General features: G+C 38.5%; 1 protein-coding gene across 1 annotated transcript in view; it reads left to right on the top strand.

Annotated features, from left to right (window-relative positions):
- Nucleotides 1-3,053: 3,053 nt before the first annotated feature.
- The window catches only part of UCK2 (uridine-cytidine kinase 2), an 88,052-nt gene continuing 65,261 nt past the window's right edge, over nucleotides 3,054-25,844 (top strand). Inside the window, exon 1 of the mRNA XM_051999099.1 lies at nucleotides 3,054-3,401. Within this exon, the coding sequence (XP_051855059.1) occupies nucleotides 3,303-3,401 (99 nt within the window). The 5' untranslated portion in view covers nucleotides 3,054-3,302. The remainder of the gene's footprint in view (nucleotides 3,402-25,844) is intronic.

The following is a 25,844-nucleotide window of genomic DNA, read 5'->3' as shown; positions in this document are numbered from 1 at the left end:
TTTCAAAACATATGCATAATTTTCAACATTCACCCTTGCAAAACCTTGTGTTTTAAATTTGTTTTTCCCTTCCCCTCACCTCCTTTTCTAGATGTAAGTAATCCAATATATGTTAAACATGTGCAGTTCTTCTATGCATATTTCCACAATTATCATGCTGCACAAGAAAAATAAAATGAAAAAGAAAACAGAATGTAAACAATGACAAAAGAAAAAGTGAAAATACTATGTTGTGATCTCCACATTCCTCTCTCTGGGTGAAGATGGCTTTCTTTATCACAAGACCTTTGGAAATGGCCTGAATTTTTGTGTCTATTTTCAAAATAATTGTTATGAATTTCATTATCTTTTACCATCTATTTCAGCTCTCTCTTAGGCCATCCAAATTACAAAGCCTGATTATTGTTTAGTTTAGCATCCCTGAAGCAGTAGTGTCAAACTCAAATGGAAATGGGAGCCATTAAACTGTAAATAAAATTGGGAAATATGACATTTTCATCTAATTCAGGCTGCACTTAGGAGTGTTATGGGTGCATGCAGACTGAATATGTTTTGTCTCAGAGAAAAGGTTGGAAGCCAAGATTATAGACCTTTTATTCTCACCTTAAAAATTTCTCAAATTCACTTTCAAATGCAGTAGTCTGGTTGGGTTATTCTAATTTCTGGTCAAATATCTGCTAATGTAATTTTAAAAAGTTATTCCCAATTTAACAAATGCTAAGTAAACTGGGCATATCATGTTTATATGGTAAAAAAGCTGTTTACATATTGTTTTTTCTGTTAGATTGTGAACTCCTTGAGAGAAGAGACTGAGCTTTTTATTATTTTCTTTGGGTTTCCCTTCTCTATATTCCAAGCTCTTAATACCAAGCCTACATAATGAATGCTTAATAAAAACTTGTTGATTAGAAAAATAGGATTATAATACAACTGGGATGTATCTATTATATATGTTTTATATACAGTTTGCTTTTCTTTTAAAATGTATGATAAACTCAACATGTAATTATAAAACTATTCACTATTCTTTCTGGCCTTCCTTCACATCTTTTCTGTTCCAGCTAAAATGTTAATGGATGTCAGTTAGCTAACATTTATTAAGCCTTACTTTGTGGCAGGCATTCCATTAGGTGCTAAGTATTCAAAGAAAGGCAAAAGATAATTCCTGCTCTCTGGAGTTCAGTCTAATGACTGATAATATGCAAATAACTATGTATAAAAAAGACAGTTAGTGATCATTTATAAAATACCTATTTGCCTGGTACTGTGCTAAGCACTGAAGATACAAATGTGAAAAAGAAACCCTACCCACAAGGAACTTACATTCTAACCTGAAAAACAATACACATAAGAAAACTGAAAAAGGGGGTAGGAGAAAGAAAAGAGTTTGGGGGAAGTGTCAAGCAAGGTTAAGAAGTCACAGAAGGTCAAAAACAGTGTCAGGTGCATATCTTAGGTTCTGTAGGATTTTTAAAACCAGAGGATTTTATATTTGATTTAGCAATAATAGAGAGCCACTGTAGTTATGGGATAAGGTGGGATCAATTTGACAACTTAAAGGAGGACAGAACAAAGTAGAACTAGACCTAAACTAGGGAGACCAAACAGCAGGAGATTGCAATTGTCTAGGCATGAGATGATGAAAGTTTGATCAGTGGAGAGATAAGATAGTGAAGGTAAATTGAGAAGCTTTGGCCATAGATAGTATAATAGAAGTGAAAAACAGTGAGGAGTCAAGGTTAACAGAAAGATTTCCAGTGTGGGTGGATTGGGAGGTGGTGATACCCTGAGATAGCAATAGGGAAGTTAGGAAGAAGGGATGGTTTGAACGTAAAGATGATGAGTTTAGTGTTGGCCATCTTCAGTTTAAGATGTCTCTAGGAAGTCTACAGGAGGTTAGGAGAGATGTTAGGACTGATATGTAAATCTGAAAGTTATGTACATAGAAATAATAATTGAAAAATTGTTTAGAAGAAGAAAAGAGGGCCCAATTCACTGTTGTGAAAATCTAAAGAGTATCAAGGGGAATAACCAAGGAAATTTCAATAGTGGGAATCTCAGGTAACCAGATATATTAATGGAACCTTGTTAGTTTTTGGGTTTTGGTTGGGGGGGGGAGAGAGGGAAGTGAAGCTGAAATGTGGGCAAAAACAAAACAAAACAAAACAAAAAAACAACCATAAAAAAAGCCAAGTATTCTGGCAAACACTAGAAGTAAATTTTTTCAGAAGGTAAATATGTTTTTGTCCCGGATGCTGCAGGTATTCATACTAACCCTTTGTTTCGTTGTGTTCGTCTGCATTTGATGTTAATTGGATTTCAGCAGTTAGAATGGGTTTAAAAAACTAGGTTAAAGAGTGGCTCGCTTTTGAAAATACTTGCATCGTTCATTCATTATAATAATATGTCATTGTAACATTATTGTGTGTATACATAATACCTTCTATCTTTTTTTTTCCCCTCTTACATCCAGGATTGAAAAATAAAATCTTTTAATTCATTTTCTTGTTCACTCATGGCTTGTTAATAAGGGGTTAATTAAGTAAGCCCAGGTTTTCTGATGAGGTGTCAAGCAAACACTTTTCCCAGAGACCTCAGCCAGCTAGAGACCTGGAGTACTGGGGAGGGGTTCAAGACGAGCCCACTGGACTGGGAAGCCTTTCTCTGGGCAAATAAACTGATTAGATTTTCTTTCGGATTGGAGCGGCTGTATCATGATGACCTCTGGCTGGGATGTAAAATAATTGGGGCGGGTAGTGGGAGAGGAAGGCTCTTGACTCATCACATAAAGCCAGCTTCGCTAGAAGGTTCAAAAAAAACCTAGAAGAGGAGGAGAAGGAGGAGGAGGAGGAGGAGGAGGAGGAGGAGCAGGAGCAGGAGCAGGAGCAGGAGCAGGAGCTGGAGCTAAAGCAGGAGCAGGAGCAGGAGCAGCAGCAGCAGCAGCAGCAGCAGCAGGAGCAGCAGCAGCAGCAGCAGCAGGAGCAGCAGCAGGAGCAGCAGCAGGAGCAGCAGCAGGAGCAGGAGGAGCAGGAGGAGCAGAGCAGCAGCAGCAGCAGCAGCAACAGCAGCAGCAGCAGCAGCAGCAGCACCTACAGCAGAAGCTGCAGCAGCAGCCGCCGCCGCCACAGCCAAGCCACAGCCACAGCCACAGCCGCGGCAGAACAATAACACCAATTAACACCAAGTGGTGGCTGAGAGAATAGAAGGAATCCAGACTGGGAGAGAGAGGCAGTCGTCAGGCTACTAGGCAAGCAAGCAACCCAGCAGTCAGGCAGGCAGGAAGGAAGGGACTGGCTGGAGCCATGGCCGGAGACAGTGATCAGACCCTTCAGAACCACCAGCAAACCAACGGAGGGGAGCCTTTTCTGATCGGCGTCAGCGGAGGCACAGCCAGCGGCAAAGTAAGGGGGTTCTCGGGTTTTTTTTTGTTTTTGTTTTTTCTTTTTGCCCTCCACGTTTCCAACTCCTTCTTAAGACCCCTTTGGTCTGGCTTCCCCTCCCCCAGGCGGCGCGTGTGGCTGGGGGAGGGGAGCTGTGCTGTGTCAGTTGCAGCAGGGACCGCGTGGCTCTTCAGAACGCGGTGTATCTGTTTCCCGGCCACGTTCCAAAAGAGATACTTTGGCTTCCATTTGCATCGGAAGCTCTCTTTTGCGCCCCCGGATTAGGGGTACTTGTGAAGGCTGAGGGGAAAAAAAAACCCTGTAAAAGTCTATAGGCGGTATTGGGGCCACTGAGCACATGCCCTTTTCCCTAGCGCTAACTCTTGGCCAGGGTCGTTTTTTTTGGGGGGGGACGTTTTTAAAATGGACCCCTTTTTTAGGGTCATTTGCTTTTGGAAAGCCGATGTTGGTGAGACAGCTCAAAGAAAGATCTTTTTTGCGCCGCACACATGTTCCTTTTCTCTGGGCCTTGCATTAATCCGAGCGCCAGAGCTGTGTAGCCCTGGTGCCATGGGGCGGAGTGAGGCAGGAAGCTAGCCTGGGAAAGCTGCTGTGGTGGCGGGAATGGGGGCAGGCGAGTAGAGAGACTTGGCTTTTTGTAACCTGGGTGTGATTACAGATTTTGAGGTAAAATACCAACGGGGCCAGATGTGTGCACTCCTGTGTGCAATGGTAGATGAAAAATTGCATTTAATGGTACCGGGTTTCCCCCTTTCTTATTGATATTCCTAATTTCAGAAGGAAACCTGGTGGCCTCCATAGGTAAAGTTGCACACACCACTGCTCGGTCTATTTTGTCCTGCAGTTGCTTTTTTTATCTCTCTGTGGTCTTAATTAGGAAGAGGTCATTGCTTACATATGTCTATTAAATCCGCGCCAAAGACCAGCGGCTGGCTTTGTTTTATCCAAAAGGTCTGAGACTTATGGGAAACAGCAATTCCCCATTCACGGCCACCAGATTGCGGGTTCTGCAGGTGGAGAAGAGGGCTTTACAGATGGCTTGTAGTTTGTACCCTTAACTGTCTTTTAAGATGTGGCTACTTGTTTCCCCCATAATTTTTAACTGTCTCCCAACTTCATTTACAACAATGGAACCCAAGGCTGGAGTCTCTTCCATGTGAGCGCTATAGTCTAGTTTGGGTAGGGGCCGGACGGCGGGCTCTGATTGGCGCCATGTGCTGTGAGCATTGAGAGTGTCACTCCTTGGTATGCTTCACCAGTAATCCCTCCTCCCTCCATTTTGGTCTTTCATTTTTCCTTCCTAGAGTGGAGATAGATTTCTTTGGAATTTGGGCTCCTAGGCTTGGGAGCAGTTGCTGTTGAAGAGTTGGTGGGTTCTGTTAGTCTCTGCTCTTCCCCAAAGCAACATTTATTGGAGCAATTCCTTAAGCTAGCCCTGAGGCTCGACTTTACTAGGTTGAAAGGAACACTTGTACTCTTTTCACTAGAGATTTTAGAATTGTGTACCGTCAGGACTAGGGCTGTTAAAGATCCTCCAGTACAACCCTTTTATTTTACCTATGAGGAAATTAAGATTCAGCTGGAGGGAATAACCCTTTTTTTCCCTTTGTTCTGATTCTCCTTGCAAATTTAGTTTTGCTTTTGTGACATGATTAGGCCTGTATAGTGGAAACACTGGACCCTTGATGTCAAGTAACTGATTTGGAGAATATTAGATCTAGTAATTATTTCACCTCTCAGCCACAGTTTTTTTATCTTTCAAATGGGCATATTGATGTGTGCCATACCTCCCTCAGGGGGCTATTGTGAGGGAAATCACTTTTAAAATAAACTCATTATTATTATCATCTTATAGAAATGAGAATTAGTTATCATTAGAATAGTTTTCAGTTTGTATTTTCATATTTATAATTGTGATGGGAAAAGTATCCTAAACAATCCACTAAAAATGCATGCAAAGTGAGGATCTGGCTTTGTTAAAAGTGGATAGTAAATCCTGGGCTTTTTAGTGATTAAAATTTGTTCAAAAGAAGAAAATAAGTATTTTTATCTAATTTTCATTATATTGTATTTTTATTGATTAGTTTGCATTTATTTTTATCTTAGTAACTTTTTGCCAGGGAATCCAAAGATGTTTATAGAGTATGAATCTTTCGAATCATCTAGTTGAAAGGACACAAAATGGAGCTGGGAGGAATAAGGAAAAAAGTTTGGAAGATGGGCTTTTGGAAGAAAGGAGCCTACATTGGCACTTTGGTATAGTTATAGTATTTGGAAGAATGAAGAATCAAAGCACCACTATTGAGGGGCTGATGGAAGCCCTTATTTTTGGGTTTAAGAAAACCTTGTAAGATTCCTCTTGGGTAGGGAGCACTGTGCTAGGCCCCGAGGCAGAAAGAAAGTTTGCGTGGCTCCATACCTGCCTTCTTGTATAGTCAAATGGTCGATGGAAATAAGATACTAACCTGGGTAATTATAATTAACTGTATTATTAATAACTGGAAAAATGAGAGGTTACCACCTAAGAAAGAAAGGAGATTTGTAAAAATAAGCCCTGTATGAGGTCTGAGATAAGGTGGGGGATGGGAAGTGAAAGAGGGAGCAGAGGCTTTGGGGGAAGGCTGAACCTCCTTCTGGCTTGCTGGAGGAGGTGCAAGTGTAGGAATTCCGTTTGGCTGAGGAGGGTGGATTGGAACTTGTTTCAGGCGCAGAATTAGGCTGTGGGGAATGGTTTCAGTTAAAAAAGGAAAAAAAAAGACTAGGTGTGAACTAGGAGTTTGTAGTTCCCAAGGAAAGTTGCATAAAACTAAGAGTCTGGTTTGCAACATTGTAGCACTATTTTATTGGTTCTTATCCTTATCTAGGCCCCACTGTGAATGGACTTGGTCTTTTCATGTTTGTGGTGTGGCTGTAATATCTCAATGTTGTGACTGTATTTGGTGTAAGTATTTTATCTCAGACTAAAATATTTTGGATTTTGAAGGCAAAGGCAGTGGTTATGGCTCCCATGCCCCCTTTCCTCTTCCAGATTCCCCCCTTTATTTTAGAAATTAATGTCAGAATTCCAAAGTGTCTGTCAACAGGTAACAGATCTGTGCTCAAAAATCCATAAGAAAGTCTACTGAATTTAATTACTGAATTTAGTTCATGTGGTAAGGTTTTATTAAAAGTCTACTATGTGTCACATAAGGAGATAAATAATTTTAATAAGAATAGGAACTTCAGTTTAAGGTTTACAAAGAATAGAAGTCGTTGATACTAGCCATTACTATTTTACTAAAGTAGGTTCTCAAAAAGAGTTGGCATTTCTAAAATGCTTTATCGTTTATGAATGTTTTAAACATTTTATTTATCTTATGTGATCCCCAGCCCACCCCATCTTCTCACAGCAGATTGACCCTGCAGTCTAACATTCTTTATCTTCCTGTTGTTCCCATCATTAAAAAACTTTTCCAGATCATGCATCCTTATTAGGTATGGTCCTCCAGTTTTCTTCTGTCTCAGCTAAATTTGAAAAACTATCTACATGTGATTTATCCACTTCCTGTCTTCTTTTCTAAACTCTTTGAAGTCTGTAGATAGTTGAAATAAAACTTCACTAGTCACTAGTGATCTTTTAATTGCCTAATCCTTGGTGCTTTAATCAGTTCTCATCCTGCTGATCTTGTTTTCTCTATCTCTTTTTCCCTGCCCCTCCCTTCTTCCCTTCCTATGAGTTTTTGTGACAACTGCTATTTTGATTCTCTAATTTAACGATGCTTTCCCTTAAATCTCTATTTCTGGATCTTTATGTCATGTTCACTACCTGGTTGGGATCTCTCAAGGTGATGTTTTAGGCACTCTTTTTCTTCACTCATTTGGTAAATTCTCTCTGTTTCTCACTTCTTAAATTCACCAGTTCCCATGAGTTAAATTAATTTTTTCTAAAAGCATTTTATTTTCAAAACATATTTATGGATAATTTTCAACATTCACCTTTGCAAAACCTTGTGTTACAAAATTTTCCCCTCCCCTCTACCTCCTCTTCTAGATGGCAAGTAATGCAATATAAGTTAAACATGTGTAATTTGTCTATATATATTTCCACAATTATGCTGCACAAGAAAAATCAGATCAAAAAGGAAAAAAATTAAAAAGAAAACAAAATGCTAACAAACAACAACAAAAAGAGTGAAAATACTTTGCTGTGATCCACACTCAGATCCCACAGTCCTCTCTGGGTGCAGATGGCTCTCTTCATCATAAAACCATTGAAATTGGCCTGAATCATCCATGAGTTAAATTATTATCTGTTTAAATGATTCACAAAACTATATATCCAACCCTCCCTCCTGAGCTTCAGTCCCAACTGGATTTCAGTGGACATTTCAAACTAAACTAGTTCAGTCAATGAACAAACGTTTACAGAGGGCCTAGAGTGCTAAGGATACAAAGGGGGCAAAAAGAATGTCGGTCTCTGGCACTCTAGGAGCTCACCAACTAATGGGAGAGACTAAAAGAGTATATATATACAGGATACATTGGAAATAAAAGGGGGAAGGCACTAGTATTAAGAGGGACTGGGAAAGGCATGTTGTAGGAAATGGGATTTTAGTTGGGCTTTGAAGGAAGCCAATGGGCTGAGATGAGGAAGGAGAGCATTCTAGTTTTGGGAAAAAGTCAGTGAAAATGTCAGAACTGAGAGATGAAGTGTTTTGTTTGAGAAAGAGCAAAGAAGCCAATGTCACTGGATTCCAGAGAATATGGAGGTAGTGTAAAATGTAGGAAGACTAGAAAGGTGGGGGGTAGGGGGTGGGTATAAGTGGGAAGAGTAAGTTATAGAGAGCTTTGAATTACAAACAGAATTTTGTATTTGATCTTGGAGGCAATTGAGAGTCTCTGGAATTTATTGAATTAGGAAAGTAATATGGTCAGACATTAACTTTAGGAAAACCCTTTGGTAGCTGAATGGAGGATGAATTAGAGTGGGGAGAGATTTGAGTAGAAAACCCAGCAGTGACTTATGTATTGTAAGCCCAAAACAGTCCTCATTTTCATTTTCCTCAAAACTCCTAATCTGTCATGATAACGCTTCTTATCATCCATATTTAATCAAATTCTAAATCTTGTCATTTATTTCTCCATAATAACTGGCCTATTTGGCCCCTGCATTCTATTCACAACCACCATTTTCAAATTCTCATTGCCTCTGACCAGGATTATTACAGCAGTCTCTTAATAGAGTTCCCTGCCTTGTGTTGCCCCTTTCTAATTCATCCTACCATACAGCTGCCAAAGTATTCTTCCTTATGGGCAGGTCTGACACTGACACCCTGTTTCTTGCTACCTCCTTAAATTCTAGTGTCTCTCTAGAGACTCTTCATAAGCAGGCCCCATCCTGTCTTTCCCAGTCTCTCCTTCACATTCTGTGGTCCATATTAGTCTGCTTGCTACTTCCAATCTTTTATTTCTATGGCTTTCCATTGGCTGTTTTCCCTGCTTGGAATGCTTTTTCTCCTTATTTCTGGTTTCTTTCAAGACTCAGCTCAATCAATAAAGGCCTCTTCTAGAGGCCTTTCCTGTGCTTTCCAGTTGCTAGTATTGCTGCCTTCTCTTGTTATATTTACTTTGCATATATCTTGTAGTTATATATGTATGTTGTTTTATGTATGTGTCATACATTTACATATATATGCGTTCGATATCTGTTTGCATGTAAGTTCTTTGAGGTTGAAGATTATTTTTGCTATTTTCCTTTAAAATATTTTGGCACATTAAAAACCCTTGGTAAATGTTAGTTGATTGTTTTTCAAATTAAAATTGATGTGTTTGGGGCAAGTCACTTCTAGTTGTACAGGTGAGGAACCTGGGAAGGCTGATTGGAAGATGTCTCATTTAACCTCTTAAAAGTTTAAGTAGGTGGTAGTGGGTTGAAGTAAATGGTGGGTAGAGGTAGACATTTTGGAAGAATAGTTCTTTATGTACTTAGAAGAGTGCTTAGATACTTATATAGTTAAAAGAAAAACATAATTTAGAATAATGATGTTACAATGTTATTGAATCAACAAGGGAGTATTAAGTGCCCTCCAGATGCTAGCTAAGTCAACAAGGCCCAGCTCTCAGGGGAGCTAGAATACAGTCTGAATTTATAGCTATATGGGTAACTAGGTGGTACCTTAGAGAGATTGCCTGGTCTGGAGTCAGGAAGATTCAAATCTGTACTTGCATACTTACTAGTGTGTGAACTTGGGAAAGTCACATAACCCTGTTAGCTACAGTGTCCTCATCTATAAAATGAGCTGGAGAAGGAAATGGTAAACCATCCCATTTTCTTTGCCAAGAAAACTGCAAAAAGAGTCACAGAATCAGTCATGAATGAACAACAAGCCCAAAATGAATATATAGGAATATAACACACACAGTAAAGAATAGTTACTAGATCTTAGGGTTGGGGGTATCTCTCAGCAGGTTTGATTTGATTTGATTTGATTCCCCAAGGAATTTTTGTGGTTTGAGGTAAGGTGATCATTTCAGGAATGGAAGATAGACAATACCAAAGGTATAGAGATGGAAAGGGCAATACATGATGTGAAAAGAAATAGCAAGATAGTCATTTTAAGTCATAATGTTGGAGAGAGAAATTGTATGCATTAAGGCTAGAGAAGTAGAATGTATCTAAGTTTGAAGTTTTCAGTATCAAAGGAGTTGATACTAGAGATATTGGGGAGCAACTGGAATTTAAGGAATGGGGAAAGTGGGAGGAGGAAAATAATAGGGTTCGACCTGTTTTTAAGAAAATAGTTTTTACAACTGTATGGAAATGAATTGGAGAAGGCATCCTTAGGTTATAATGCTATTTATTACAGAAATCCAATTGATTAAAGATTTGAACTAGAGGGATTGCTTAGTGAGTGAAGAAGTTTGTTATTATTGCTATTTCCTTATCCTGTTTATTTTACAAATGAGGCAAACTGGATTAAATGACTTGCTCAGGAACAAGAAATAGCACTAAAATTATGATCTAGTCACTACTGGAGATCAATCAATTAGCACTTCTTAAGTACAACTAAGTTCCAGACTTTGTGCTAAGTGTTGGCTGTGCTTAGTACTGTGTAGAGAATGATGACAACAGCATTTACAGAATACTGATAGTGTTTGACCTAGACTTTTGAGCCTTTATAGGTTCTATTGGATTGTTAAATCAAATAAAATAAGACACAGGTTAAGTGTCTTTTTTCTTGTTATATAATTGGAAGTGGTTGGTCCATGATTGGAGTAGGTTCCAAGACTTTCTGCCTAGATCTGCTGTTGTCCCTAAAAGAATCTTGGAATCTAAGGGAGCCCTGCCCCTGAGCAGAAATGCTATTACTCAACATCTGAAGACTTTCATTGACTGGGAACTGTGTCCTGAGACAGCCCCTCTCACTTTTAAACTGTTTTAATGGTAGGAAATTTTTACTTTTCATTTAGTTTATGAGTCCTCACTTCCACCTGATGTTTCTAGTTTTGCTAATGGATGGACTGATTGACTGTTCTTTAGGGCCAAGCAAAACCATTCTAATCTTTCTTCCAGATGGCAAGTTTTGACTTACTTGGAAGCAACTTTTATTTTCTCCCAGAGTTTTTTCTTCAGGCTAAACATAATCATTTCCTTCAACCAACCATGTGAAGTGTGGCAAAGATTTCCAATCCTCTTGCCATTCTAGTCCCTCTTTTTATAGGATTTATTTTGTCAATATCCTTAAATTTCAGGTCCCAGAACTGAACAAGGTATTATAGATTTGCTTTGACAAGAGACAGATTAAAACTGAACTGCAGCTCTTGTTGCCTTCATTTGGTAGCTGTTTTACCCCCTAGACCTGTAGGACTTGTATAAAACTCCCATGATCTTTCTCAATTGAACTGCTATTTGTTCCCAAATCTGGGTTTTATGAATAGCACAAGACAAGAGGAATAATGTGGTGACAGTGAGTAGGTAGCCACTTCCTGGAGCTCTTTAAGCCCAGAGTCCCTTAATTCTCATTTCCCTATTCCTGGCACCTTGATTCAGCTCTCCAGCCCTGACATGATTGCACGCTCTGTTCACCTTCCATATTAGGAACTTGATATATCATATGACTGGCCTTGGAAATTAATCCTTGGCTTTCCTACAGGGAGCTCACAAGAAAGTGGCCAGGTATAGAGTGGAAGATTGGTATATAGCAAGAGCTCTTCATCAGGTCTCTCTCTACAGGTCCCTTAATGAGACTTCCCATCCTACCCCATTCCAAACTCTGATAGATTCCATGCATCTGTGAACTTGGCTGGGAAAAATTATTATACCTTTAGACTCTCAACTGAAATTTAGCACTTCCTCCAATTTTGACTCGGCAATAAAGAATATTCTGAGAAGTACATGGGTTTCACTTGATTACCAATTGGACTTTGTGAACTAAAAAAGAAACTTTCTACAAGAACTAAAATGTTCACTGTTGCTTCTGGGAAAGGAAAAATATGAATAAGAATTAAGAATAAGGATTGTATATATACACACAAATCCACTCAGCTTTTTTTTCCCCCTCTTAGGTATACTTAAGAAATGACTTTTTTTTTTTTTCAGGGACCAACTAAATTTCATTTTAATTTCATACTCTTTCATCTTAGGCTGAATTAGGATGTTATGGTTATAGTTGTTACGCCCCCTTACTCAATTGACTCTGGTCAGATTGCAAACTAATTGTGGAATCTTTTAGACCTGATGCCCTAGATCTCTTGCTTCAATTTGGCAGAGCACTTGCAGGAATTCTAAGTTTCCAACTTAGACTCCAATACATTTTCTAATGTGGCTATGGAAGTGTGCCTGAGGGTGATTTTTTTTTTTTTTTTTTTGCCAGGCTTCTGGTAGCCTTTCTGTTTTTTACCCTCAAAACATGTTTAGCCTCCAGGTTCCCTTACTTTTGTCAGTGTTGTCACATTTATCTTGGCTCTTATTCAGCTCCATGGGCTTTTGAGGCTCTAGAAGGAAAGTTAGTGGATCAAAAGGAGCATTCCAAAGATTGTTCCTCTCCCTTTGTATTTGGATCAAAGCTGTGGGACCTTGGGACAAATTACTGGATCCCATTCCTTATACTTTGACAGGGTTAATCTTAAATGAACACCACAGTCCTTGCAAGACTGGGCTCATGCTACATTCTTCTTAACTGGCTCATGATTAATGTGGTTGTACTTTAAAAATATCTGTTTTGCCTAAGAGCTAGCAGACTCATATAATTTCAGCTGTCACCCCTAAGACATCTCCATTTCCCATTGGACTTCTCCACCAGATCCCTGAGGCAGGTCCCTCCCCCATATTTTTTAGCTTTCTTTGGCATGCTGTTGTTCCCCTTTCTGTGTAAGCTTCTTGAGGGAAGGGACTATTTCTTTCTCCCAAATAGTTCCTATTTTAACTTTTAAGGTCCAAGGTTTCAGGCTCATGTCCCAAACTCCTTACAAATATCGCTTTTCAGTAGGTCTTATTTGTTTCTCAAAGTTAAACAGTCAACACGCATTTATTAAGTACTTTCTGTATGCCAGTCATAGTAAATACAAAGACAAAAAAATTGTAGTAGCCCTTTAGGAGCTTATACCAAACTCAAAACATGTTTAGCCTCCAGGTTCCCATACTTGTCAGTGTTATCACATTTATCTTGGCTCCTATTTTTTTTTCACCCTTTCCTTCCCTTTTTCCTAAATCCTCCTACCCCAGGTCTATCAATTATTAAGTCTTGTCATAAGGCAGAAGCCTTAGCAACTTTTCCAATGCTACCAATATCATTTGGGAATTAGTTCACTATCATCATTTTGAACAGTTAACAATAGCTTCACTCATAGGTCTTTCCACCAGCACTCATCCTTCCAATCCATCATTCCTTTCCTTCTCTAATTTTTTTCCACTTAATTTTGCATGCATTTGGTACTGTCACTTCCCAACTCAAAATCTTTCCTGTTTTCTATTGCCTGCAGGTAGATAGGATATTGGGAGAGAGAGGACTTAGTTTCATTTTCCATCTCAGACATGTTATTAAGTGGATTTGAATTCAGGTTCTTCTGTGCCACTTAGGTACTCTACCCATAGCAATAATCAAACATTTATTAAGTACTTACTCGGTTCCAGGTTCTGTTCTACGTGCTGGGGTTACAAATATGAAAAAGAAAGACAGCACCTTCTCTCAAGGAGTTTTTATGTACAAAGAGGAAAAACAGCACACTAAAGAAAGCTGAAAAATAGAGGAGTAGGGGAAAGATCTAGTGGAGGGGCCAAAATGTCCAAAATGAAGCTGGATGGGAAATATGAGAAGCACATAGGTTTGCTTCTTCTTGCCTTCTGCAGTTTTACTGAGTGCCTTCTTAGAGCTTGTCTATAGTTAATGCTTGGAGACCATTAATCGACTAGAAGGCTTCAGAGCATCATGGTCAGGACTTCTTGATCATCCTAGGTGGCTGTTTTTTCATTTTGCTTTCCAAATTTCCATTCACTGTTGACTCGAGCTGCTGCTCTTGCTGGATGACCAGTCTCAGCTGAGCTAGTGCCATCTGTAGAAATCTGCTCTGACTAACCTGACTAGGTTATTCATCTCTTGTTTAGCTAGTTTGTTAGTCTGGCTTATTTATAATCATTACTTTCTCCTTCCCATTTCTTCCCTAGGCAACAAACGGCTGACAAAGCCTTCATATCCCCTCCTTGATGAAAATTCCCTAAGTCCCATTTCTGAATTGGGTTAGGGCAAATTAAATCTATCCACCCCTGGCAACAAAATGAATTGTTTTCAGCTCTTGTTCCTAGCAGCTAGCAGTAGAGTCGCAGTAGGGTCATGCAGATTCCCATTGATAAGCAAAAAAAAAATATCTTGGTAATACTCAGGTGGGGTGGATTGAGCTGGTATCTACTGGCATTGCATTCTTGCTGACATAGCATATAAACCTAAATTTACTTATTGTAACTTCTACCTGTTGCTCACAGTTCTGGTGCCAAACCTTCCACATACTAGTCCCTCAAAAGAGCTGAAAAATAAGAATTCCACCACAGTGCAGTGGGGAAAACATTGCATTGAGAGTGAGAAGAACTAGGTTCAAATTCTAGTTCTCTTTCTTACTCTTGTGTGGGATGAAGACCAGAGAACCTCGTGTAAAATGTCTCTCAATTCCAAATTGTTGAGATCTATGTCTTTTCTTCATCCTTAGTTCCCTCAGTTGAGTCTTCTAAATCTGACATAATCTCAATGTCCTTCATCATCCTTTTCCCCTTCCTCTAGTTATTTTGAAGCTAATCACCATCCTTCCTAAAATGTGGTTCCCCAATATTGCATAGAATACTCTAGATATTTGCTGCCTAGGGCAAAGTACAGCATGACTACTTTCAGATCCTTAGCTCCATGTCATTTTCTTAGAGGATGTAAATTTGAAGGGATTGTTTCACTTTTTGTCTTTGTATTCCTAGCATGGTTTATGGCACATAGTGGATGCTTAATAAATGCTTTTTGATTTATTGATTGGCTATTTACCTTTCTTGTATGCTGTTTAGTGCTGTTGACTCAATTTGTAGTCTGCTCTTTTTTTAGTTGAATTGCTGCAGCCTAGCTATGCCTTCTCCATCTTGTGCTTAGGTGGTTTTTCTTTTTCTTTTTTTTTTAACTAAGGTTAAAAAAAACTTTATATTTATTTTTGGTGAATTTGATCTTATTAGACTTGGTCCAATGTTCTAGCCTCTTGGGGTACCTTTGGATCTTGATTCTGTCTTCTCTTTGCTATCTCTTTTTGTGTTATTTGCAGGTGTTGCTTTAAATAAGGGTTTGACAGAAATGTCAACAGCATCTGACCAATCAAGAGATCTCTGGGCACTTATTCCATTAGAGCTGTTTCAAGTTGTCATCTAGTTAAATCAATTAATTTTGAATCCATCAAACTTTATAAAAAGGACTTTCTAGAGCTAATAGTAAATTGTTTTTGTGTGCACACATGCATGCACTGTGCCCATGCCTATGTACATAGATATGTATTTATGTACATATGTATGTGTGTTAGGATTCATGAGAGCTCTCACTACACAGTGTTTAAGTATATCCATGATCTTTCCTGTGAAAGAGAGACCTGGACTCTAGTTCCTACTTGACTAACTAGTTTTGTGAATGCTTAAATGTCTGGGTCTCTGTTTCTTCAAAAGTGATGATTTTGAAATTTTTGCTGAAATAATAGGTTTTTTTTTTTTGCCTGAGTGGGCAAGCCACTCATTGTAAGCTACTTCCCTTTTTTGGCCCTCAATTTCCTATCTGGAAAATAGGTTGTTGAACAAAGTTTCTTAAATTATGGATCTCTATCCCATATGGGGTCAAGTAACTTAATATGGAGGTTAATGAAATTGAATTTGTGTGTGTGTATGTGTGTGTGTGTGTGAGCGTGCGCAGGCACGCGTGCAGCGCTGAGGCAATTGGGATTAAGTGACTTGCCCAGGATCACATAGCTAGGAAGTATTAAGTGTCTGAGACTGGATTTGAACTCAGGTTCTCCTGACTTCGGGGCCAGTTCTCTATCCACTGTGACATTTAACTGCCTGAAATTAATTTATTATTAATAAATATTTGATTTGCATAGCTTTTTTTTATATCCTGGGTTGTAGAAACATTTCTTTGGTGAAAAGAAAAGTTTGAAAGTGGGAAAAGTTTAAGATGCTTTGAACTAGATGGCCTCTGAAGTTATTTATAATTCTAGAGCTTTAATTCTTGATGGTAATTCCTGGAGGTTGTGAGGAAGGGCATCAGGAGATTATATAGGAGAGACTCTTGAACTGGGCCCTGAAGAAGAGCTAGAGCCTACAAAGGGAGGAGGGAAAAGGCAGAGTAGATATGTTCTGATTTGATGAATAACTTTGTGAGAAGCTACCATTGGCATTAGCATTCCTTCTTTGTAGATGAGAGAACTGCTGCTATGCAAGTTTACCTTGTTTCTGCTCATACTCAGCTAGGAAATATCAGAGGAAGCTAGAATTAGAACCCAGTAACTCTAAGTCTAGTGTTCTCACTAGACTTATCTGGCTGCCCCTCATCTCATTCAGTGAAAGATGTGAAACCATAGGTTTGGAGTAAAAATGCTTGGAGTATAATGATCTTTTATAATATCATTAGCTTTAGAATTGAAAGGTAACTTAGGCCACCATATCATTTTAAAGATAAGGAAACTAAGGCCTAAAGAACACAAATAAAAAATAAAAAACTTTTTATTTGTGCATTTAGAACTCAGGACAATGATTGGAAATCCTAGGGAAGCAGATTTCAGCTCAATCAGCATAAAGACAAATTGTACTTATTCCAATTTTCAAAAAAAAAGATGATATGATATGGCTATATTAGTATAATGAATTCCCTATCACGAAGTCTTCACATATGCTGAAAGGCCATTTGTCTTTGATTTGTAAAGTTGAGGGATTTGTCAACTTGAAGATCCTTCCTAACTCTGTGATGCTTGAGTTTTATGGTAAGTAAAGATTTTCCTTTCCATGATGTGTCCATCTCAAGGAAACTGGGAATTTAAATCAGAATAGAATGGCTTTGTGAACAGAGAAAATCTTAGAGGATTGACTAGCTTGCTTATTGTAAACTTTTTAACCTAAGTTACAGAAGTCTCACTGTCTTCCTCGTCCTCTTGCTCCTGTTCCATCCACATTACAGATAAACCATGTCTTAGAGAGGTTAAAGAATTGTCTCTGGTTTTGCATCTGTGGTAGAGCAGAAACTATAATTTAGATCTCTTGACTCAGTTCATTGATCTTTCCAGTGTACCATATGGTCTTGTTCATTTACCTGTCACACACTGATGCTTTTATAAAGGGCATTCTTGAAAATAGAAAGTTCTATCAAAAATGTCCTTTATCACTTAGAGCAGTACCACATCTGAAAAAGGCACCATCTATTTCATGAGAACCTCAGCTTCAGAGAGGGAAAAAAAACCTTAGAAACTTAAATCAACTTCTTTATAGATGTGGAAAGTACTTGCTCAAGGTCATATTGGAAGTAAATATTTGAGCTAAAATCCATTGTTTGTCTATGGAAATCTGGGGGAAATTTCTTTTGCATGTGAGAGAAGGGAAAATGGATTAGGAGGAGGGAATAGAATATTTTAACAGCTTTTAAAACAGCTTTTCTTCCATATATATTCTTTTATAGGTAATTCTTGTGGGATTTGCAGTATTACTCCAGTATGCCACATCCCTCTTTTGCCTCCTCTCTTTCCCCATCTGGAAGGACTAATTAAGCTGCATGCTTCTTTTAGGGTGTCATTTCCCCCCCTCAAAACCATATTTAATCTTGACATCCCTCCTAGAAATTTCATCCTATTTCAGATCTCTTATTTTCTAGTTTGTCATCTCCTAATTTGTACTTTATTTATCTCTAACCTTTCTTACCTCCACTACTAGAGTAAGCTCCTTGAAGGTATTGTTGGTGTTTAATTTCACCTTTTTATTCTCAAGGTTGGCCCAGTGGTTGGGTTAGCATCTAGTAGGTATTTAATAAAAGTTTACAGGAGATCAGAGTAGATATAGATCTTGTTAAGATGGTAAAATATTTAGCATATCTGCTTTCATCAGGATTTTTATCCAGTATACTTGCTTTCAGAAGTTCCCCAGTAGATTGCAAAATTTGATGACCTTTTGTGGGTTTTTTTGTTTTTTTTTTTTTGGGTAATTCCCCTGGCTCTTTGCCTTATGGTCACTCCAAACCATATTCTTTACATCCTGATGACCTTCAATTCAAGCTCCAAAGTTAGTTGCACCATAGCTTTAATGGAAGTCTTTGTGGCTCTACAACTGCCAAAGGGGCATTGTCATTATCTTAGAGGCAGTTCCATTTGTGGGCAAGAGTGGTTTTTCTCTGAGCCCACTCCATACACAGAATGATACTCTATGATAAATGGTGTTGTCAACGAACAGGCTAAACTATTTTCCCCCAGTTCACAACTATGGATTTACTCACTGACCAGGTGAACCTGAAAAGTTCAAGTGTTTATAGATAACATACATTCCACAAATTTGGGCTTTCATTATAGTCTCTTACAAAATCAATTGTGGTTCATTAAGCTATGTATTTGAAGAATCAAAACCCCTCTATAACTTTCAGTTAGGACCAGGGACAGAGATCAAATGACAAATTCCCCAAATGGACTATAATTTTGATGTTGAAAACGCAATTAGCTGTACAATGTATATCTAGTGCAACATGAATTATATAAGCCATAAAGGGAAATTTATTTTAATTTAGACCTTTATTATCATCTCTATCCTGAACTGTTAAACAATTGAGTCTAGTCTTTTCTTCCTTCTAGTCCATTCAACATATAAGTATGGAAGTAATCTTTCAAAAGTACAGGTCTGACTGTAATACTCCCTTCTTCAAGTATTTGTAGTGGTTCCTTATTTCCTCTGAGGACAAGATGCAAACTCTCCAGTTTGATATTTAAAAACTGAGCAATGTGGTCCTGGCAGATCCTTCCACATTTGGTTCACACTATTCCCTTTTATACATGCTAAACTGGATTGTTGACTATTCCCCAAATTTGTTATTTGATCTCTAACCTTGGTCCTACCTGTTTTTGTGAGGGCCCTCACCTGTGCCCGGACTTAAAGGTTCAACTTGGGTGCCACATTCTAGGAAAGGGGCCTATCCCTCTGAGTTAATACTCTTTTAGAATTATTTTGTTATTAATTTCAGTAAGTATATCTCCTCTCTTCCAAAACAGTAAGCCTCATAAGGGCAAAGATATGGAGTTTTTCATTTTTCCCTTTTATGGTCAGCATCTAAAGAATGCCTTGCATATAAAAGGCATTTAGTAAATACATGTTGAATAAATTATAATTGTAGGCCAAAGACATTTCAAAAAGATGGCATTGAAATGTGATAAACTTGTGGAAAATAAAGTTGAATTTAAATAGGAAATGCTCTAACCAGTGTGCCACCTAGCTGCCCCGAGACGAAATTTTAGCTGTGTATAAGGACAGAGGGAGACAAAAGCAGTCATAGAGCATACATGCCAGGATATAGTCCTCCATCATTTTTCAGGCTGAAGTGAAAAAAAAATTGGTTCTTTTCATTTGGTATTTGAGGATTTTAAGATAGTGTCCATGGAGAGCTAACTGTAATTTTGGAATGGGACAGTCAGAAGAGCCAGGTTTTAGTCCTTCTTCTGTTATGGATTAGTTAGACTTCAGTTGTGGGTATATTGTCCTACTTTTTCCTTTTTAAAAAAAAATCATATTTGAGGTTGTTCTAATTTGGAGTTGGAACTCCCTAGTTTCTGCTATGAATTAGTTATATGACCACAAGTAAATGGGTCTTAGTTTCTTCATCTGTAAAATAAAATGATCAGATCAGACTTCTGTTTTCTAAAAGGTTATCCCTGAAACAGGTGTTTGTGGAGACTAGCAATGGGTCATAGATTATAAACATTTGAAAGCAACCTAATCCTGATTTTGAGATACTGCTTAAAATTGGTTAGAAAGGTTCTTTATTAGGATTTTTGATTCTAAGTTACTTTGTTTTTGGGAACCATAATCTTTACTAGTCCTGGGACAAATAAAATAAGAGGGATATGATCCAAGTAGTAAAGGAATAATGTATGATGATTGAGGACTGAGTGCCTGGACTTCCCAAAGAACTCCGTTTATTCTCTGTTCATCATCAGAAGACTTCTTAAAGGCCTACTATATGCCGTGACTCTAGGATGGTTCTAAAACCAGCCCTTCATATGTAAGTGACAAATAAGTGATACCCAGAAGTAGTACTGGAAGGGTCAAAAAAGAGGAGAGATGGGAGCACTCAGGCATTCACTAAGTATGTAGCAGAGATGGTCCTTTAAGGAAGGAGGAAAGTAAAGAATTAGGTTTGGTAATGAAAAGCACCTGAGAAAAGTTGATTTAAAAACAAACATCTCCCTTTACAGGAAGGAATCATAAGATTCATTTATCTATTGGAATGGAGTTTAAAAATTCTTAAGTCTTAGGATTATTTGTGTTTTTAGATTACTCTAATAGTATTTTGCCTCCCATTTTGCTTATAAACAATAGTGCCAGAAGAGCACAAAACAGCAAAAAAGCAAATCTTGACTTGACAAAAAAATATCCATCTCTTGCCTGGCAGCACAGTGAAGTTTAGCTTTTCCTCAGTGCTCAGTGGAAAGACTAAAGAAAAATGGGAGGGAACGCTGGCTAACTAGTATCTTCAACTCTCCCCTCTTACCTTTGCTTTATGCTCTTGTTTTCCTCTTGTGGTAAAGAGATGTTAATTAAAACAAAACAAAACAAAACAAAACAAAAAAACCTAGTGCATCTGACAAACATGTAAGGCAGAAGATGAGAATGTTCTTTACTTACCTATGAATAAGAAGGGCAGGCAGGACCAGCTAATTAGTAGGCTTTGTCAGCAGTAAAATTTGAGCCTTATGTTAAGTAAACCGAGAGAAGATAGAGTGATAGCTGAGACCCCAGAATTAAGGCAAGTGGACTCAACAGAAACTTTGTTTGAGGATCCTCAGATTTGGAATGTCAATATTTATTTACTGCCATTTGATAATGTTCATCCAGATAGAAAGGGAAAAAAAATCTCAAAAGAGGAGGAATTGTGTTATAATATATCTCAAATTTTTGCCAAAAAAGGATATGGAAGAGATCTCTGATTCTAGGAATAGTAAGTGGAAGCAAGACATTTTCATCATGTAACAAGCACCGTGATTGCTTGTATATTCTCAGTTTCAGGAGGAAAACATCAGAATCCAAGGTAAGGAGGAAGGAGCTGTAGCAGTAATAATAGCCCTGCAATGCTCTTTGAGGGCTTGCCAGCCTACATGATTCAGGGTATAAACTGGTTGACAGCAGGGGTCAGGAAACAACTTGAACTTGACCTCCCATCTAGCTTTTGGGAGAAGGACCTCATTGTGGGCTGGCTAAATGCCAGCACCCTGTTCATATCAGATGTTGGAACAAATTAAAGCACTTGCAAGTTATTGAACATTTAACAAGGAGATTTACCTTGCTCTAACTGCACAGATATGCAACAAAGATGCAGTGACATTTGGTTTCTCTGGATGTGGCCTTCCTTGTTTCCTTATGGACTACTGTGGCATTTAGAAATTCAAGTTAAAGGAGCTCTGATCATGGTTTTTTATGCCCTTAAATGACTAGGAAGCTGCCCCCAAAGAGAGGGGGAAGTTAAATCCCATAGTTAAATGCAGGAAAATTTTCAGGGGGAAAACCTGGTCAGATCACAGAAGGAAGTCTTCTTGAAATGGCAACTGCTTGTGCACTAATTACAGCAAGTTGCTCAGTTTTAATGGTCTGGTTTGATCTACAATGCCCATTCTGATGAGTCAGTAAACATTTATTAAGTGCCTACTATATGCCAGTTACTGTACTAAGTACAGGGATACAAAGAAAAACAATCAGTCCCTCATTTCAAGGAGCTCACATTTTAATGAAGAAGATTACATAGAAATAACCGTACATACAAGATATGTACAGGGTAAATTGGAGATAACTTCAGAGGAAATGAACTTTCATTTAATGTTAATTGGATGAGCCTTCTTGCAGAAGATATAATTTTAGCTGAGGCTTGAAGGAAGCCAGGAGGCACAGAGCAGAAAGGAGAGAATTCCAAGTATGGAGGGACAGCCAATGAAAAGGTATGGTTTAGGACACAGAAGATTTGGTGTGAGGAACAGCAAAAAAGACAGTGTCATATGGCTGTATGGATGTGTAGGGAAGTAAAGTATAAGAATACTTGGGAAGTTAGGGAAGGCTTTAAAAGCCTTTAAAAGAGAATTTAGTTTTGGTGTTTGTGGTGAGCTTTTTCTTCTCAAAAAGCAGCCAGGTGATAAAAGTTCAGATCTTTTATTATCCCAATATAGCCCGGTTAGCTTAGAGGCCTATCTCTCTGCTTGGTTCCAAGAGCTCTCTCCGAATGTCACCAAATCCAAAGGTCTGGTCCTTCAGCCTCTGCCTCTGCTTTCTTCAGCCTCCAGCCAGCTCCAACTCTTCATGTCATTCCGCTGAAATCTCAACTTGTAGCGTCTTCGCTCTCAAGAACTCTCCGACTGGCCCATTGGCCTATTTATGCTCCTTCCAGAGAGAGGGATTATGGGTAGTTCTACTTAGTACCTTGTTTCAGGTTCTCCCCAAAACATCTTCTTGTAAGATTAGATCAACTCTAATTAGTTAGCAGTTAGTAAGGATTCCAACATCTCCCCCTTTCTTTTGTTTTAAAACATAGGGGGTTTCTAAGGGGGTACACATAAATCCATCAATATGGGCCAGAACTTTGTAACAGATATACATGGTATACATAAATCCATCAATATGGGAGGCATTATACATAATTTACATAAGTACATAGCAATATAACACAGGCTAGTAGTAATGTAACAACATGAATCAACCTAAAAATTTACACATGTCCATAAGTCCTAGAAACAGTCCAATAGAATTCCATTGTCCATTAGTTCATGTGCCAGGAATCCAATAGTTCCTGTAAGCCCTGAAGTACTGCAAAAGTCTCATCAACAATTTTTCATCTCAGGGAACCCAATGATTCTTGCTGGTTTTTCAAGAAGTAAAACAGTTTCATCTTGTGTTAGGAAATCCAATGATTCCTGAAGCTTTTAAAAGTCTTTTTAACAGTTTCATAGTCAGCCATCTGATTCTTTCTCCATCTGTGGAAATATAAGCAGATCCTCTTCCCCAAGCAGTTAACCTATCTAATTCTCTTCTGTTTACCACTTTTGGGATTTCTCCTCATCATCTGGTAATTACATTGGAGCTGTTTGCATTGGATATTGTCTTGTTGTCTTAAAAGGCCTGTATTCTTCCCAACTGTAATCCTGATTGCTTTTCTGTTGGTTGATGACATCAGAGTTCTGAATTTCTAAAGTCTCTCTGGGTGTAACCTCAGCTGCTATCATGCCCCACCTGTCCTTTGATTGATACTTTGGAGCTGGGCCTTGCCTCTCCTTCCTCTGGGTCAATATACATTTAGAGGCCCAGTGAAAGCCTCGGTTACATTTTGGACATGGGGTTTTGGGTTTTCTCTCACCCTGTCTTCTCACTCTATCTCCATATCTACAATGAGCTCTCAAATGTCCAACTTTTCCGCACTGAAAACATCGACGAGTTTCTCTAGAATTCCTCTGCCAAGAAGGACCTTGTCTTTCCATGTTCATCATAGTCTGGGCATAATAAGCATTTGTGCCCACTGTGGCACAGCGTCTAATGATCTCCTCTAAAGAAGCATTTTTGTCTAGCCCCCATATAATTCTCTTGCAAACCTCATTGGCATTTTCCTTAGCCAAATGTCTAGTCATTATTTCTGTGGCAGCATTATCTCCAATGGTTCTTATTACAGCTGTTTGTAAACGTCCCACAAAATCTGCAAAAGGTTCATTGGGACCTTGCTCTATTTTTGTGAAAGCATTATTTCCATCTTTCTGTCCAGGGAGAGAATTCCAAGCTTTTATTGCAGCCTTAGAAATTTGCTCATACACTGTTATGGGATAATAAAATACTGACCGTCACCAGCTAGTTGGTCAAAAGTGATTTGTACAATAGCTCCTGTTTGCCTATTGCGTTGGGCTTGAATCCTACATAATTCATGAAACTCTGAAAGCCACAATAAATTTTGTCCCGGTTCTAGACAAGTTTTCACTATGGATTTCCAGTCATTCGGGGTTAAGATTTCATAAGACAAATTATCTAGTAACATCTTCACATAAGATGATGTAGCCCCATAAAGAGTGCAACCCTTTTTCAAATCTTTAATTTTTCCCAAATTAAAAGGAGTGTATTTCCTCTCTTTTTGACCTGAGGAGTTGAGCTCTTCAATCACAGGATATGCATTTATAAAATCAGATATATCTTCTCCATTTTTTGCTTTAATTAATGCTTTTAATTAACTCCATTCTCATCTGATTCGTCCTCCTTTTCACCTAGTAAAGTTGGCATTTCTTCCTCCTGTACTTTCCTTTTCATCATTCTATCACTTAAATAACTTCTTATAGCCAATTGTATTACATTATATGTATTAATTATTGAGTTAGGCCCATTTTTATCATAGAATTGACAAAGATCCTCTCCAACCAATTTCCATTCATTTAGATCTAATTCCTTATCAAGAGAGAAACAAGGACATATGTCCTTTACAGTTTGTAAAAGTTCAGTGATTTGCTGTAAACTTATAATTAAACCTTGGCTTTCCATAATTTTGACAATGCTCTCTAAACATTTTCCTTGAACAGAAACAGGCTGTTTTCTAAATATCTGTCCCATCTTAGCTGAAATTCTACTTTAACTCTTCTAACAAAATTTCTTTGTTGCACTCACCCTAATTTCTGGGTTGAAGAATCTTTTCTACTGGATCAGGATCAGAGGCTTTTCCACTTGAATCAGGATCGGAGCTTTTCCACTTGAATCCGGATCGGAGCTTTTCCACTGAAATCCACTGAGGGGTCTGTTTGTCCCTGTTCGGGCGCCAAAATGTGGCACACAGCCAGGTGATAAAAGTTCAGATCTTTTATTATCCCAATATAGCCCGGTTAGCTTAGAGGCCTATCTCTCTGCTTGGTTCCAAGAGCTCTCTCCGAATGTCACCAAATCCAAAGGTCTGGTCCTTCAGCCTCTGCCTCTGCTTTCTTCAGCCTCCAGCCAGCTCCAACTCTTCATGTCATTCCGCTGAAATCTCGACTTGTAGCGTCTTCACTCTCAAGAACTCTCCGACTGGCCCATTGGCCTATTTATGCTCCTTCCAGAGAGAGGGATTATGGGTAGTTCTACTTAGTACCTTGTTTCAGGTTCTGCCCAAAACATCTTCTTGTAAGATTAGATCAACTCTAATTAGTTAGCAGTTAGTAAGGATTCCAACAGGTGTTAACGAGGAACCTTTTTGGGGTTGCCCGTGGAGCTAGGTGTAATGAATTCACTGAGTCAGAAGTGTGACTTATACTAATATGCTGATTGCATTATGAGAAATATCATGTCAAGATACTGATACTGCAGATGTGATTTGAATAAGGCAGATTAACAGCTAGATTGGCTTCGTTTCTAAGTGTTATATTTTTAAGGTTATTAAAGCTAGTGCTTGGAACTGCTAAGTGGTATAGTGGATAGAACTTAAAGTCAGGAAAATCCTGAGTTCAAACTTGACCTCAGACACTTACTGACTGACTGATCCTGGGCAAGATATGACTGAATAACAAGAAAAGAAAGAATACCACTGATATGAAAACTCCCCAAGGTCACAGCATCTTAAATCTTAATAGACCTTTTCCAGTTTTTTAAGGGGTTTTCAGGTTCCTCACAAAAGAGCAGTGTAAATTCAGCCGCAAAAGCCAAAAAGGAACTTAGATGAGTGAGAAAAAGAAAAACAGAAAATTACAAGCCAAAATTTTTTATGTACTTATCCACTTTTCACTTTTCTTCCA

The sequence above is a fragment of the Antechinus flavipes genome, chromosome 4, assembly GCF_016432865.1.
Source record: "Antechinus flavipes isolate AdamAnt ecotype Samford, QLD, Australia chromosome 4, AdamAnt_v2, whole genome shotgun sequence".
Classification (NCBI taxonomy): Eukaryota; Metazoa; Chordata; class Mammalia; order Dasyuromorphia; family Dasyuridae; genus Antechinus; species Antechinus flavipes.
Note: the sequence above shows the minus strand (reverse complement) of the source record. Positions and strands in the feature narration are given on the sequence as shown.